This window comes from Panthera leo, chromosome A3, assembly GCF_018350215.1.
Source record: "Panthera leo isolate Ple1 chromosome A3, P.leo_Ple1_pat1.1, whole genome shotgun sequence".
NCBI classification, from domain to species: Eukaryota; Metazoa; Chordata; class Mammalia; order Carnivora; family Felidae; genus Panthera; species Panthera leo.
In genome coordinates, this window is record NC_056681.1 from 31376158 (window position 1) to 31393096 (window position 16939).

Here is a 16939-nt window from a genome sequence, read left to right on the forward strand (position 1 = left end):
GGGGTGGGCTTTGAGTTAGTTTTATGTTGCCTCCTCAACCTCCCGCTTCAGGAGTAGAAAGAATTTAGCCGCGAAAGTGAAAGCAAGACACAAATCCAGCCTACCAGGAGTAAAGGGCGCCTTGCAGCCTGAGGAATTACAGTTGTTTTAAATGTGCATTTTATTTTTGCTATTATCGAGGTGATATGCTCCTAAAAGTCAGTAAAGAGGTATACAGTTATGACTACAAAATCATCTCGCTCCCCCGCCCCGTACACACGCACACCAAGCTCGTGTCATTTACTGTATACAACTTTTCTAGGCTTTTTTTTTTCTATACAAATACACATTTTTAAAAAACAAAAGTGGATTTATACAGGAAACTTCTGCAATGTACTTGGTAAGATATATTTAATTTTATGCCACGAACATATTTATATCAGCATTTCTTTAAAAGATGGCATAATATCCTATGCATGTAACCTAATTTACCAATTTCTTGTAATTACAAACACCTTTGAGCATTTAGCTGATTTTTATGAGATCGACTCCTTGAAGTAGCATACACATTAAAGTTTTGATAAATGTTACTAAATTGACCACTGAAAGACTGCAGTTTACCTTCCAACCAAGACTGTGAGCATGCTCTTTTCTCCATATTTTCCTAACAGTGGATATTAGCAATCTTGTTTTAAAGTCTATGCTCATTTTTGTGAAAATTCCAATTTCTAAATTAAAAATTTGTTATAGATTGGACATCTTTCATATATATTTCTTGACCATTGTATGTTTATATCTTTTCTATTAAACTCTTTTTCCTGAGGCACCTGGGTGGCTCAGTGGGTTAAGCGTCTGACTTTAGCTCAGGTCCTAATGTCAGAGTTTGTGGGTTTGAGCCTCACCTGGGCTCCCGTGCTGAGCGCTCAGAGCCTGGGCCCGGAGCTGTTGCAGATTCTGCCTCTCCCTCCCCTGCTTGTTTTCTCTCTCTCTTTCAAAAATAAATAAATATTTTAAAAAATAAGTTCTTTTTCCTATTGATTATAGGGAGCACTTTATATATTAATCATTTCCCCATTTCATATATTCTCCCCCATTTTGTCATGTTTCTTTTGCTTTGCTTATAGCATTTCTCTTTAGTTGTGTTTGCTATCTTGGTCTGTAGAATGTTTTTCTACTACATATCTTGATGTGGATTTAGTTTTATTTATGCTGTCCAGGGAGTTTTGTGTCCTGAATCAGAAGATTTATGTATTGCATCATATCTAGAATATTCTCAACTCTTAGGGCTTCACATATTGCCTTTCCCTACACTATTCTCTCCCTCTGGCAATTCTATTGGATGAATCTATTTCATGGAAAGTAAGATACCTCGAAGTATAATGCACCATTATTTTGTGTAGCACAAGAAAAAAATATAAAATGTTAACTGGTCACACAATACTTTATCATTTAGAATTTCTATTTTGCAATTGTTGAAAGAAATTTTGGTTTATTTAAAATATTTGTGTTGTATATTACTCTGTGCATACATAAAAATACAAAATAAATTAAGACATTCTTAATATTTCTCCACATTTAGTTTCTCACAGTTGCTAATACTGCTGTTTTTCCATATGCTAGCATACTCTGTTATCACAGGTGTTGATGATGCAGCATTCTCAAGAGTGCTACTCTCTGGTCTCTGGAATCTCTTCCAAGTCTCTGCCACCCGTTTGTAAATTAAAGAAAAAAATTTTTAAAGTTTTTAATATATATATATATTTAAAATTTTTTTTCAATGTTTATTTTTGAGAGAGACAGAGACAGAATGCAAGTGGGTTAGGGGCCGAGAGAGGAAGACACAGAATCTGAAGCAGGCCTCAGGCTCCGAGCTGTCAGCACAGAGCTGGACGCGGGGCTGGAACTCACCAGCTGTGAGATCATGACCTGAGCCAAAGTCAGTGCTCAACCGACTGAGCCACCCAGGTGCCCCAATATATATATATTTTAATGTTTCTTTATTTTTGAGAGAACACGCACATAGGTGAGCATGCGTGGGAGAGGGGCAGAGAGAGAGGGTGACAGAGGATTCCAGGCAGGCTCTGTGCTGATAGTGGAGAGCTTGATGTGGGGCTCAAACTCAAGAACCACAAGATCATGACCTGAGCCAAAGTCAGATGCTTAACCAACTGAGCCACTCAGGCACCCCATAAAAATGTTTAAGTCAATTTATTTAAAGTAAAACAAATAAGGAAACAGTTCACCCATTTCTCCCACCCCCACCCCCGACCTCTAGCAACCACCAATCTGTTCTCTATTTGTGAGCTTGGTTTTGTTTTTGTTTTAGGTTCCATGCAGAGATCATATGGTATTTGTCTTTCTCTGTCTGACTTATTCACTTAGTATAAAAGCCCTCAAGATCCAACCATACTGTTGCAAACAGCAAGATTCCATTCTTTTCTATGGGTGAATAATATTCCATTGTGTAAATACACATATATATGTATCATAATTTCTATATAAATTCATCAATGAATACTTAGGTTGTCTCCATCTTTTCAAGTTAATATTTTCATTTTCTTTGGATTAATATCCAGAAGTGGACTTGCTAGATTATATGGTAGTTCTATTTATATTTTTTTATTATTTTTTAATATTTATATTTTGAGAGAGAGACACAGAGAGACAGAGACATAGTGCGAGCAGGGGAGGGGCAGGAAGAGAGGGAGACAGAATCTGAAGCAGGCTCCAGGCTCTGAGCTGACAATGGAGCTTGAACCTACGAGCCATGAGATTATGACCTATGCCAAAGTCAGACACTTAACCGACTAAGCCACCCAGGTACCCCTGGCAATTCTGTTTTTAACATTTTGAGGAACGTCCATACTGTTTTCCATTGTGGCTGCACCAATTTACATTCTCTCCAACAATGTGGAAGGGTTCCTTTTATTCATATCCTTGCCAATACTTGTTATTTTTTCTCTTTTTGATAATAGGTGTGAGATGATATCTCATTGTAGTTTTGATTTGCATTTCCCTGATGGTTAATGATGTTGAGCATCTTTTCATATGCCTGTTGGCCATCTGTATGTCTTCTTTGGGAAAATGTCTATTCAGATTTTCTGCCCAGTTTTTAAATTGGATTGTTTTTTGCTATTGTGTAAGATAGTCCTTTATCTGTTACATGATTTGCAAGTATTTTCTCCCATTCAGTAGGTTGCCTTTTCATTTTTTTGATGGTTTCGCATTTGTAAATTTTGATACTGGCACCTTCTTACTTTATGTATGATCAACTATTCTTTTGCATATATTTTAATATCAAAACGTAATAGTTTCATTCATTTGTATTTTCCTTTCTTATTCTGTTTGCAAAATGGGGAATTCTTTGCAAAATGGGGAATGTGTTCCCTCCAGGAACTCGGCTACTCTGTTTCTTTGCCTTTTGCTTACATAGTAACATTTGGTTTAATGCCAGATCTAAGTGTAATGGATTTGAAGGCATTTTAAATGGCAATTAAATTCCACCCCTGTCGCACCCACAGTGCAGGTGATCAGATGAAATGAAGACATATGAATGACTACGATCTGTGGTCAGAGAAGGCCCTCCAAGGTAGTAGAATTTTACACAAAATCTAGCTGTTTGGAGAGTGGAAGAAAGAGTATATTCGGCTGGGGCGCCTGGGTGGCTAAGCGACTTCAGCTCAGGTCATAATCTTGGGGTTTGTGGGTTTGAGGCCCCCGTTGGGCTCTGTGCTGACAGCTCAGAACCTGGAGCTTGCTTCAGATTCTGTGTCTCCCTCTCTCTCTGCCCTTCCCCCACTCACACACACTCTCTCTCTCTGTCTCTCAAAAAATAAACATTAAAAAAAAAAGCATTCTAGGCTGAAAGAATAGTATGTTGAAAAGGACAGCACACTTAGAAGATGTTCACATAGTAGTTTGTTTTAGAATTCAAAGATTTTTTTTTATGGGCAATTTCCCCCAGTTTTATTGAGATATAATTGACATATAATAGAACTCAAAGATTGATATGTCTAGAACACATTGAGAAAAGGGGAGTGTGGTACAAGATGAAGCTGCAAAGGGAAGCAGAAATGAGAGCTTGGAGACTTTGCAAGTGCAAGGGAAAATTATCAGAAGGTCACTGACAAGATCTAATTTGTTTTTAGAGGATCACTTCAACATCTGGTAAAGATGCTATTCCAATCAGCGAGAGAAACAATGTATTGATTATCAAACTCATTAAATGTCTAGGAAATAATAAAGCTATAGACTCTTCCTAATAACTCTTCACCAAAATAGATTCCAAAATAAATAGATTAAAGAATTAAAATTCAAATGAATGGAGGTGCCTGTCTGGTGAGTTGGTACAGCCTGTGACTCCTGACCTCAGGGTTGTAAAGTTTGAGCCCCACATTGGGTGTAGAGATTACTTAAAAATAAAATCTAAAAAAAAAAAAAAAAAAAAAAATTCAAATAAATGTAAACCCAAAAAGATGTGTAGAAGTCTTCTGGTGATTATGAGATCCTGCTATGGGTTTCTAGATATAAAAGGAAAAACCTCATAAAACATAAGAAATGGCTACATAAATTTAAAAACAATTTTTTTAATGTTTATTTATTTTTGAGAGACAGAGCATGAGTGGGAGAGGGGCAGAGAGAGAGAGGGAGACACAAAATCTGAAGCAGGCCCCAGGCTCCGAGCTGTCAGCACAGAGCCCGATGCGGGGCTCGAACTCATGGATCATGAGATCATGACCTGAGCCGAAGTCAGATGCTTAACCAACTGAGCCCCCCAGGTGCCCCCCTTTTTAAAAAAATTTTTTAATGTTTTTAATGTGTTTTTTTTTAATTTTTAAAAATGTTTTTTTAAAACATAAGTTTTAAAACTTCAGTATGCGTGAGAGCACTGTGTTGGTTTCCACGCAGAGAACCTAATTCAAACTTTTCACTTTTCAAGAGAAAAGGTGACTTTATCAAAACAAAAGCCGAAGTAGGTAGTTTCCAGTGTCCAAGGCTCAGTCTTAGTAAGTGTATGGAAAAAATGGTTACCCACATTAATAAACAAAGGAAAGTTAATTAAAGGGAGACAGAATTATAACCTACCAATTAATGAAAATTGTGTTAATATTTGTTGATAGGAAGAAATCAAGGAAGTGGGCACTTTCATGCGTTGAAAATAGGAGTATAAATGGTTTACTTTTTCTCGTAGGAATTAGGTAATTTGTACAGAAAGCCTTCAAATTTTATTTATTCTTTGACACACAAATTCAAACTCCAGGATTTTTTCCTGAAGAAGTAATGGGGGTACTTACCAAGATGAAGCATGTTTATTTCTTGTAGAATTATTAAAAATTCCTCTGAGGGGTGCCTGGGTGGCTCAGTAGGTTGAACATCAGATGTGGGCTCAGGTCATGATATCACATTGATGAGTTTGAGCCCCACATCTGGCTTTGCGCTATGGGGAGCCTGCTTCCGATTCTGTCTCCCTCTCTCTCTGCCCGTCCCCTGCTCACTCACGCTCAAAAATAAACAAACATTAAAAACAAATTATAAAAAAAAAAAAAAAATTCCTCTGAAAGTGGAAATAACCTTGAGGTCTAACAAAATACCGTTAAGTAACAAAATGCTGTTATGGTAAATCTGTAAGAATACTAAACGGTCTTTGAAATACCATTCTCAAAGGGCATATAATGATAAAGAGAAAAGTCAGATTATGAAATGGTATAAATAGTAGTATTCCAATTTTCTAAAATTGTTATATCGAGGTATAAGTGCACAGAAAATAGAATGAAAATGCAATAATGTAAATAATAACAACAATTATGTGTGGCTGGTGATACCATAAATGATTGTAATGTTTTCCATTATATGTCTCTGCATTTTCCATTTTATTTTTCTGCATTCTTCATCAGATATGTATTGTTGATCAGAAAATGTTAATGAATGTTGGGAGAGAAAAATGCTGTAAACTATTTTATATAATTTCTGGCAAATTTCTTTACAAGGTGGTATCATGTGTGAGTGATTCTCGATTCTAGCTGCCCATTAGAAACACCTAGGGAGCTTAACAACAACCAAAAAGCCTATTTCCTCTAGGCTCCATCTCAGAGATTCTTATTTAGTTGGTCCAGGGTGGGCCCTCCATTCGTATCTTTTAGAAGCTCTCCAGGTAATTCTAATAAATAATGAGGCCTGAGTAGTACTGTCTCTCACCATGTGTGATCAATAGATGAATATTTGCTTAAAGCTTAAAGCTCCTCCATGTAGACTGTTGGTTTGAAAAAAATCAGACCTACAATTTGCCGAGAGGAAACTGACATTATAGTTTAAATGGACTAATGATTGACTAAGTTTGTGGGAGGGCAGGATTTGCATTTTTGAAGCTTTAAGAAGTTTGACAATTCTGCAGAGTGCACTCGTAATTCCATTTTGCATGTTGCCTCATTATACTGAGTAAGGTTTCCCTGAAAACACTGGTCAGGCTAAGAACTAGAAAGGCGATATGGAGGGCAAGATAAAAAGCAGATAAAGCCTGTATTTGTTTATTGACAATTTTTAAAAGACGTTACTGTTTAAAGAATTATTAATTCTTCCGATGTAATAGAAGAAAATTCTTCAGGTAACTGAAGAATTATCTTGCTTGTACCAATGTAGTTTTCAAATATCAGAAAGGGGGGAGGTGTTTTTATCGTAGAATAATAATTATAGCAATAGCTGTCCACTTACACTGAGTTCACAGTCAGCCTGAATATTCGGGGGGGGGGGGCGGTTTAAGAATCTCTTGTTAGTGACCTCAACTAATCTAAGTAACATCTAAAAATAATGGAACTAATGAAGGAATGCAATGAAAAAGTCACTGTAAACAAGATATGCTACAAGCCCAGAAGAAATGACCCTAGGGAAAGAGCTATTATGAGGATTAGAAAAGAAAAATCAGGAATAGAGGAGGAGGTGTAAGGTAATGTAAAGGAACAAAATCTTTCTTCAGGCTGGAGATAAGGGGAGATTTTTAAAAATTTCTTTCTTTTTTTTTTTATTAAATTTAAAAAAAAAATTTTTTTTTTTAACGTTTATTTATTTTTGAGACAGAGACAGAGCATGAACAGGGGAGGGTCAGAGAGAGGGAGACACAGAATCTGAAACAGGCCCCAGGCTCTGAGCTGTCAGCACAGAGCCCGACGCGGGGCTCGAACTCACAGATCGTGAGATCATGACCTGAGCCGAAGTCGGCCGCTCAACCGACTGAGCCACCCAGGCGCCCCTAAAAATTTCTTTCTACAGTTAAGAGAGAGCTAGACCCTAAAGCTTGCCTAAAGGCCTATTAGTATGACTTTCAGAGGTCTGAGTACCTGTTCCCTGCTCTCTACAGCACTGATTTCATTAATGTACTTGGTCTAAGATCAGTTAGCCCGGCAGGGCTGAGAGCAATGGCTGAGAAGTTTGTTCAGGCCAAATTGTAGGGGCTTATCTACCCTAGTAATCATACTGTCCATTCTGAAACTCTGATTTGTATGCACAGCTCTCCAGCCTCCTTTATATTAGGCTGGGTTTGAAAGGCAACAGCTGAGCTGGAAGGACTGCTGTGATGCTTACTTCTCAGTTGTGACCTTTCAATTATGTAAGTACCCTAACAGTAATGATCTGGATACAAACACCTGCTGTCTCAGAGGATGACCTTGTTGGCTCTCTGTGTTGACATCCTTCTACATCCTTTAGATAATAAACCTTGGTTAATTTACTGAATACGTGTCTGGTGTTTAGATGAAGAAGTAACCGCTGACATTGGTCAAAATGGTGGTCACACAGTCCTCAACAGATTAAAAGAGTTTTAAAATTACCATTAGTATGTTATTTACTTTTATAAGTAATAAAAGACAAAATACAAAAGCAAATTTTTTTTAATGTTTTTATTTATTTATTTATTATTATTTTTTTGAGACAGAGAGACAAGAGTATGAGCAGGGGAGGGGCGGAGAGAGAGGGAGACACAGAATCCGAAGCAGGCTCCAGGCTCTCAGAGCCTGACGCGGGGCTCGAACCCACGGACCATGAGATCATGACCTGAGCTGAAGTCGGAGGCTTAACCGACTGAGACACCCAGGCGCCCCAAGCAAAGCTTTCTATAAAGTATGGCTTAAAAGGAGTGGTCTGTTTCTCCCCTTCCCCCCCCCCCAAAAAAAAAAAACCCACCAAGTATTTGTGCAACACTGTTGGTAGAAAACAAAGCACACCTAGGAGCGCCTGGGTGGCTCAGTCGGTTAAGCGACCAACTTTAGCTCAGGTCATGATCTCGTGGTTGGTGAGCTCGAGCCCCGAGTTGGGCCCTGTGCTGACAGCTCAGAGCCTGGAGCCTGCTTCGGATTCTGTGTCTCTCTCTGCCTCTCCCCTGCTCACGCTGTCTCTCAAAAATAAATATTAAAAAACAAAACAAAACACACCCGGATTCAGTATTCCTCCATACCTATTTTACTGTCACTCTCAAGCACTGTTAACAAGAGCTTGGGAATATACTTATACAAATCAAGGAAACAACGCCTTTCTCAGAATTTTGGCTACTTCATCCAAAACTAAGGTCAAAATTGCTAATACGAAGTTGCAACTCCTACGTGTGCAAGTTTCTCTCGCTAAATTACAGTATATTTATGGGAAGGCATCCCATTTCATACTTGTTTTACATCACTTACAAAGCAGAAAATAGGAACCGCTGAAAGAAATGTTTGAACCACACAGGTATGAATGAATTTAGGAAGGCAGGCAGTATGTACAATGGTTATCGTGGACTTTGGTAACAAATAGATCTATGTTCTAATTCCTAGTGGGCACTTTCTAGCTGTTGAGACCTTGGTTAAATCATTTTTCTCTAGAACTTTTAAATCCATTCAAGTACCAAGGATGTGTCAGGTACTTCGGGGATGCACTGTGAACGAAGAAGGCAGCATTCCCGTCCAAGAAAAGGTCTTTCAACAGTCCAGAAGACAGAAGTTTGAAACGCCGTGTAAGAACTCTGTAAAACGAAAATCATATCCACTTCCAAGCAGATTGAGATAGATAAGGCGATTACTTAGTTCAGTGCCTAGCATAATTAACACTCAATAAGTACTAGAGACAGCTTGGAGAGGCAAAGCCGACTTAAGTTTGGGTTTCACTTCCTTATCACGTGAGTCTCTCCTACACAGGTGGGCTCCGCAGGCCTTTCCACTCAGGGCCTAACAAGTATCTGCTTATACGTGTGAGGGACGCGCCCCGGTTACAGAGGACGCGAAACTAAGATCAGCAAAACACCACCCACACAAGAACCTCGAGGCTCCCACCCCTAGCCACCGGCTACCAGTTTTACCTCTAGGATCCTGGGCGCCAGCGCCAGTCGACCAAGGTCAGGCCCGAGCTGCCATTGGCTAGTCTCCTTCGGAAACACACGCCTTTTCCCGCTTCCTCACGTTGATAGTCCAATGCACGCCTCTCCGCTCCTCTCCGGTCCTCTCGGCCCCGCCCCTACCGCCCCGCCTCCCTGGCGGATTCACGCCATTGGTGGGTCTCTGGGGCCGTGATGGCGGCGGTGCGCGTGCGCGCTCGCTCCAGGGCCGCCCTCTCGAGAGGAGCTAGCGGGCGGGTGGTGGAGCAGGCTGACCGTGCTTCGCCTGGGTGAAAGGGCGGCGGCAGCACTGGGCGGGGCAGAGTTCCACGGCGGGCGGCAGGGCTGTGGTGGGTCCTGCAAGCGGCTCAGGCGGGGCGGGGCCGGCCCAGCGGAGTCCGCGCGCGCCCGCACTGAGCTGCCCGCTCCGGCGGCTGCGCTGCTCGCCTGCTGCGGCGTCGCGCCGGGGTCTCCAAGCATGACCGAGCTGAGGCAGAGAGCGGTCCGCGAACCGGACGCACCGCCAGAGGACAAGGTAGCGGCGGCGTCGGAGTGGGCGCGATGGGCAGCGGCGTCCCCCGCAGGTTCGCGGGGCGGGGGGGCGCGCTGGGGGTCGTCTGGCTCTCTGACCCTTTGTCGTGGCCCACGGCGGCCCCGGGCCTGGGTAGCGCCCAGGGTCTTTGGGTAGGGGCCCCGGCGGAGCGCGCATCAGGGGGCGGAATGTCCGGGCCCCGGGATCTGGTTGGGGGGTGGCATCTCCGGCCGCAGGAGGGAGCGCGCGGGAGGTTGCGCGCGGCCACCTGCCTCGCAGGGTTGGTTGGGGTTCCCCTCCAGTCTCTCACCTCCCCGAGGCCTTCCTGGTGTGGAGACGTCAAGACCCCGTAAAGCCTTCTTTGGCAGGAGTCTGAGGCTCTCTCCTCTCCTTTAAAATGTTATTTGGGCAGGGAGGCGGCTATCAAGACAAGGCCATGGGCTTTGCTTCTTAGGAGATTTAAAATCCTTTCTTGAAAGTTGAATCCCGTGGCTTTCAATTAAGCAGAGAAGTCTCTTGACTCGTCTTCAGCAGGTGATGGAAGGTATACTCCCCGTATATCTTCCTTCCTTCGAGAGTGGGCATTGATGGGTTAGAGCAGGAAGGTAAAAAAAGAGGCCATCTTGGTGGGGATGCAGCTGGTTGGGGGGTGAGGGATGAGGGGAGTAGACCCCTCCGACTGAAGTGCAAGATTTGTGTAGGGGAGCTGAGGAAGGTGGAGAGTGGTTTGTTCTGTGGAGGTGGAATGACAGCCTAAGGATTGGGACTTAGCGGTAGTATTTCGAGCTTCAGGAGCAGTGTATTTGGTAAATTCATCTGGCAGTGATGTGTAGAATGGACCGAGGGAGCCTGGGCCGGAATCGAAGACACTGGTTAACGTGGAGGTTGCCAGTGTGTGACCTGCACATGTTTGCTTTGGTTGACGTGCTATTTTAAAAACCAGAAGGTTTCTCCCAACTTTCTGAACTTCGGGCCTATGTGGAGAGTTGGAGGGTCTGCCGTCATATTCCCACCTGATTAACGTGGGGCTGGAGCTGAGAAACAGCAGTTCCCACCAATCCCTGTTGCCCTACACCATGCCTACAGCACCCACTTATGTATGTTGCTTGCCTGGTAACTGGAGGAAAGGGGCATTAGGGAGACGCCAGGAAGGAAGAAAACACAAGATTTGGTGACAGTGTTAACAGAGCAGTTACACTAGGAGCAGTGTTTTGGGTGAAAGATAATAGGGTGTTAAACAAGTTTTTTGTTCTTGACAGTGGATCGTCCAAGGGCAGATTTTGGAGAAAATTTAGGGCTTTATCAGAAGTTTAGGAGTCACTTGCAGAGAAACGGTACTTTGAAGTCTCTTTACCTTCCCATTAAATGTTCTGGTTGGGCCTAAAAGAACTCTGTGCTACCCTGCTAGTTGGTGAATATTCAAATGTTTGTAGGTGTGTAGCCCTGTTTAAGGGTGAGAGATCAGACCTCATGTTAATGGGACTTTGTGGCCTAAAAGGTGAGAAGAGAGGGAGATAAAAAGAAGGCATGATAGCCAGTGGGTTATAATTTTTGAAAAGCTATTTGTAATAAACATACTTACTGGTGAAAACAAAACCGCCTACCCATGACCCTTGGGATTATGAGGTGAAAGTTTTTAGCCTCCCCACCCAACTCCTTGGGTCCACCTCCCAGAGAAAAAGTGCCGGTTGAGTCTTAATTACTTTCTCCTTCCGTGTTTTTAGGTAGGGAGGACAGGAGGAGCTGTCCAGCTTAAGATACCTTAAATTTTCACAGCTGCACTTAAGCCACTTATACAATGACAATGCCTGGGGTGGTGAGCTCCACTAAGTGCTTGTTCCTAAATCACAGAGGCTACTGCATTCAGTTAAAAGCTGATTGATGTAGTCCATTAGCCCAGAACAGGGCACTCAGCTCCTCACCCAGTCGCTCAGTATTTCTGAACTATCACGTATGGTATTTTTAATAATAAAGGTACAGTTTAACAACCGTGAAATGTTTTCTTTGCCTTTGATGAATGCATATAGTAGAGTCTTTAATAATATTTACTCTATTTCAGAGTTTGAAACACCTATTTCCGTGACTCTGGCTTTGCTGACATTCTTGTGTTAAAACAAAATTAGAAGTAATAAAACAAGTATATCTCTTTAAAAAAAATTGAATTGTGAAATGAGGACTTTCTTATTTCATGGTAGAAGAATCCAGAAAATAATACCAGGTCAATTCATTAAAAGAACTGGAACAAATTTAAAAGGCTCTTTAAAATGTTCCAGTTGCTTAACGGTTGTGGCAAAATTGTTTTGTAAATAAGCAATCATTAGTTTCAAAATAATCTGGAGAATGTGTTTATTAGAAGTCAGAAGGTATTTTGTTATATTTAGCATCCTAGAATGGAATTTTCAAAGCCAATTGCTAATAAAGGAAATGTTTTCCTCTGGGAGCCGTGCTTATAATTTTAAAGTCCCAAAAGCACAGTATTGTTGCCAAATTTAAGAAACTTGGAATTTAAGCTTTGGGAATGATCCTCTTTCCGCCCAACCACGTTTTTCCAATGGAGGTTAGAAAAGAAAAGGGTGAAACGTGGGCCAAAAGATTGGCATCTTACAATTTATGTTTGGGTTGACATTTCAGGAGACTTTGTTTTGAAGGTTAGAGTGAAGGCTGCTGTATTTAGGTGCTAGCGTGCTACTTAAATTAGAGCTTTACTTGTTTCAAAGCTTCCTTTGATGGATGAAACCAGAATGGGGAGGAAATAGTGACATCATTTGGAAAGGGGCTGTGCCACTTTGAGCACAGCAGGGTAACTCTGAGCAAGGCACTTGTATGAACACCTCAGTTTGTCCATTCCTAAAATGGGGGTGATAAAATTAGTATGTGCTTCATAGGATATTCCTGTGGATTAAATGAATATGCATGTTATGTAGGGTGGGGCAGGAATTGTCACATTGTGATAATGGGTTAGCTAATGTTGTCTTTGGCTAAAATACAGTTTTATAGAAAAAATAATCTTCACCTTCCACTCTTGTAAGATAATTAAACCATCAAGTTATGAGTTTTTGGAGTAGTCTTTCCCTATTCATCACTTTTTAAGGAAAGTGTTACAGACAGGGCTTGGCCTTCCTTGACCTATCTTTTGACTTCATTTTCTTGCTGAATTTTTCAGTGCTCAGAAACACAGGCTGTAGAAGCAGCATCGCTATATGCAATTATCTTCCCTTTACTGCACTAACTATAATATGTTTTAGGACAGTGGTTAGTAATTAAAAATGTTTTATTGATTTTTAAAAAAATGTTTATTTATTTTGAGAGAGAGAGCACGCAAGCGCCCTTGAGTGGGGGTGGGGGTGAAGGAAGGAGGGTCAGAGAGAGGGAGAGAGAGAGAATCCCAAGCAGGCTCTGCGTTGTCAGCACAGTTCCTGATACTGGGCTCGATCCTACAAACCGTGAGATCATGACCTGAACAAAATCAAGAGTCAGATAGATGCTTAGCTGGCATGCAGGCTCCCCTGTTTTTCTGATTTTTAAGAGTGAACTACTGAAATAATATCTTATTTTAAGAGCTATAAAACTACAGATGTAGGAGAAATGCTGTATTTCAACTTTCTTTTTTTTAACATTGAGAAATACTTTGGTATTGAAAAATCAGTAAACTTTAACTATGGTTCTTCTTTTTTTGGTTTTTTTTTTACGTTCATTTCTGAGAGACAGAGACAGAGCACAAGTGGGGGAGGGGCAGAGAGGGAAGGAGACACAGAACCTAAGCAGGTTCCAGGCTCTGAGCTGTCAGCACAAAGCCCAGTGCGGGGCTCGAACTCACAAGCCGTGAGATCACGACCTGAGCCGAAGTCAGACACTTAACTGACTAAGCTACCAAGGTGCCCCTCGACTATGGTTCTTAAACAGGGAGAGAAGGTGCAAGATTTGTCATATAACCTGCCATTTTAAGTTTCTTATTTATGTTGATCAAACTGTAATTTTAAAAGCTCAATTACCTCCCATTTTATGACTACTCAATATTAATTTTTTTTAAAAAGCTAATTTTGAGGCACTTAGCTGGCTCAGTAGGTAGAGCGTGTGACTCTTGATCTCAGAGTTGTTAAGTTTGAGCCCTACTCTTGGTGTAGAAATTTACTTAAAATCTTTTTTTGTTTAAAAAGCTAATTTTGGGGGCGCCCGGGTGGCTCAGTCGGTTAAGCGTCCGACTTCGGCTCAGGTCATGATCTCACCATTGGTGGGTTCGAGCCCCAAGTCGGGCTCTGTGCTGACAGCTCAGATCCTGGACCCTGCTTTGGGTTCTCTCACTGCTCCTCCCCCACTCACACTCTATCTCTCTCTCTGCTCCTCCCCCACTCACGCTCTGTCTCTCTCTCAAAAATAAATAAACATTTTAAAAAAATAGCTAATTTTGTTTGAAATGTTTTGTGTTTGCACACATTTGTGATATTTCATTAGAAGAATTTATATCTTTTAAAAAGTTTAAATTATTCTCATTGGGTGTTAGAACTAGAAGGATCTCAGGGGTCATTATTTTATACAAGAGGATACCACATCCCAGGGGGTTTACTTGCTGAAGAGCACACTGCTCGTTAGAGGCAGAATGGGTCCTAGTATGAAGGTTTTCTAATTTCTGTTTTTTTCTCATGTTGCATATGCTGCCTTTACAGGTATAGACTTAATTTACAGACTTTAAAAGCTCCAATACAGATTGGCTTTGATATAAAACATGCCCAGATATCACCTGTTTTTCTTATGTGGCTATAAAAATCAGAAAAATGGCAACATTTTTCAATGTGTGTGTGTATATGTATATATATGTATGAAAATTCTCAAATGTGGAGATTCTGAGGGAAAAAAATTGGCAGAAAAAGTTGATTAGGCCTAGTTTTCCCCGTTACTGGATGACTGGTGATTTCTAGATTTCTTTTTTTTTAATTTTTTTTTTTAACGTTTATTTATTTTTGAGACAGAGAGAGACAGAGCATGAACAGGGGAAGGTCAGAGAGAGGGAGACACAGAATCTGAAACAGGCTCCAGGCTCTGAGCTGTCAGCACAGAGCCCGACGCGGGGCTTGAACTCACAGACCGCGAGATCATGACTTGAGCCGAAGTTGGCCGCTTAACCGACTGAGCCACCCAGGCGCCCCGTGATTTCTAGATTTTTGAAGCCCATCCTTTGGGGGAGCCATTTGGGTATCCTTGGAAGGAGCTCCCGGCGTGGTGCGGGCTTCTCCCTCTGAGCTGTCTATGAGCCTGCTTTCCGGATGATGACTCATAGTATTGGAACTGTCTGTTCCAGCAGTAATCAGTCACTCAGTATTCAACATACCTTCTCCTTAGAACATCCCCTGAATCCAGGGTCTGCTGTGTTCAGTCTTTGTTGTCTCCGAGGGAGGATGGCTGGTGTCTGTGTTCGTGAAGAAAATGTTCAGGATTTTATACCGGTTCGGGCTCCAAATATTTGGAGAAATCTAACTTTGCCCCCAAATGAATCTTGTAACTAATTTCACAGTTGCAAAAGGATGCAAATGATCCTCCTTTAAACTGTTGGAAAGAATGTGAGCATCAGTACAGTAGCCCCCTACCCCCTATCTGCAGGGGACGTGTTTCAGGACCCTAGTGGATGCCCACAACTGCAGATCTCACCGAACCCTGTATATACTGTGTTTTTTACTATACGTACGTATCTATGCTAAAGCTTAATTTGTACATTAGGTGCAGTAAGAGATTAACAACAGTGTTAAAATAGAATAATTATAGCCATGTACTATAATAAAAGTTACGTGTGTTCTTTCTCTCAAAATACTCTTCTGTACTTGCCCTTCTTGTGACAATGTGAGATGATAAAACGTCAACGTGATGAGGCGCAGTGAGGTGAACGATGTAGGCACTGTGACTTGGCAGTTGGCTACTGTTGACCTTTTGACGATACCTCAGGAGGATCGCCTGCTTCCAGACCCTGGTTGACTGCCGGTAACTGGGACCTGGGAAGGCAAAACTGCAGACTAGGGGACTACTGTGTTTCTGATTTGTGCGCCCTTCCATCCGTTCTCGGATCCACACAGGTGGAGTATGTTGAACTTGTTTGCAGACTTGCAGAGTAACTTCCTGCACACAGCTTCTTGTTCCCTGTGCTCTGACAGCCTCCCTGACTTTCCTGACTGCTGCTGGAGGCTGCTGGGTGTGAGAAAGCATGGCCTTTCATGTGCTGTACTGCCTCTGGTTTGTGAAAGAGACATAGAGACCCTGACTCTTGACTGGTATTTTTGCCAGGGTCTTTTTGGAAAAATACGAATTTGTTCCCGACATTGGGCAGAGTTCTTGCCTTCCAGGCCTTGTCACGTGGTGGGGCAGTGCCAGTGATGGTAGGCTGGTTCCACTAGGCAGCTCGCCCTGCGGGTCCCTGATCTTTGTTCTTCTGCTGTTTGCCCCAGCAGTGGGGATGGCATAGGGCCCATTCAGTTGAGTGACCTTTTCAAGACCTTATTGTGTCATTTTGACTGGACAGTGCATGGTTCAGAATTCAAAAGGTGCAAAGGGTACACTGTGACTTGCAGCTTCGCTCCTACCCAGTTCTCCGCAGAGGCAGCCTCTCGAGCCAGGTTGTGGGGCTCCTGAATGCCTGCTGTTGGTGCGGGACCTGATCGGTCTTTCCAAAGTCGGATGTCCTTTGTATTAGGGTCACCACAGGGCCAGCCTGGGGCTTCTCTGGAGACTCCGCTGTGTTTGTTTTTTTTTAAATTTTTTTTTTCAACGTTTTTTTTTTTTTTTTGGGACAGAGAGAGACAGAGCATGAACGGGGGAGGGGCAGAGAGAGAGGGAGACACAGAATCGGAAACAGGCTCCAGGCTCCGAGCCATCAGCCCAGAGCCTGACGCGGGGCTCGAACTCACGGACCGCGAGATCGTGACCTGGCTGAAGTCGGACGCTTAACCGACTGCGCCACCCAGGCGCCCCTCCGCTGTGTTTTTGAAAGAGCCCTTGAGTCTAGGATTTCCTGACAATGCTCTCTGCTCCTGGGTCTCTGATGTTGAGAGGATCTCTGTCATTGACCCCAGATTCCTCAGTGGGTGATTCTCAGAGCCTCCTCCCCACAA

The 16939-nt window shown here is 42.3% G+C and overlaps 1 protein-coding gene across 1 annotated transcript in view; it reads left to right on the forward strand.

The window, feature by feature from the left end:
- The first annotated feature begins 9600 nt into the window (after positions 1-9600).
- The window catches only part of CDS2 (CDP-diacylglycerol synthase 2), a 56976-nt gene continuing 49637 nt past the window's right edge, over positions 9601-16939 (forward strand). The window contains exon 1 of the mRNA XM_042931567.1: positions 9601-9848. Coding sequence (XP_042787501.1) covers positions 9792-9848 — 57 coding nt within the window. The 5' untranslated portion in view covers positions 9601-9791. The remainder of the gene's footprint in view (positions 9849-16939) is intronic.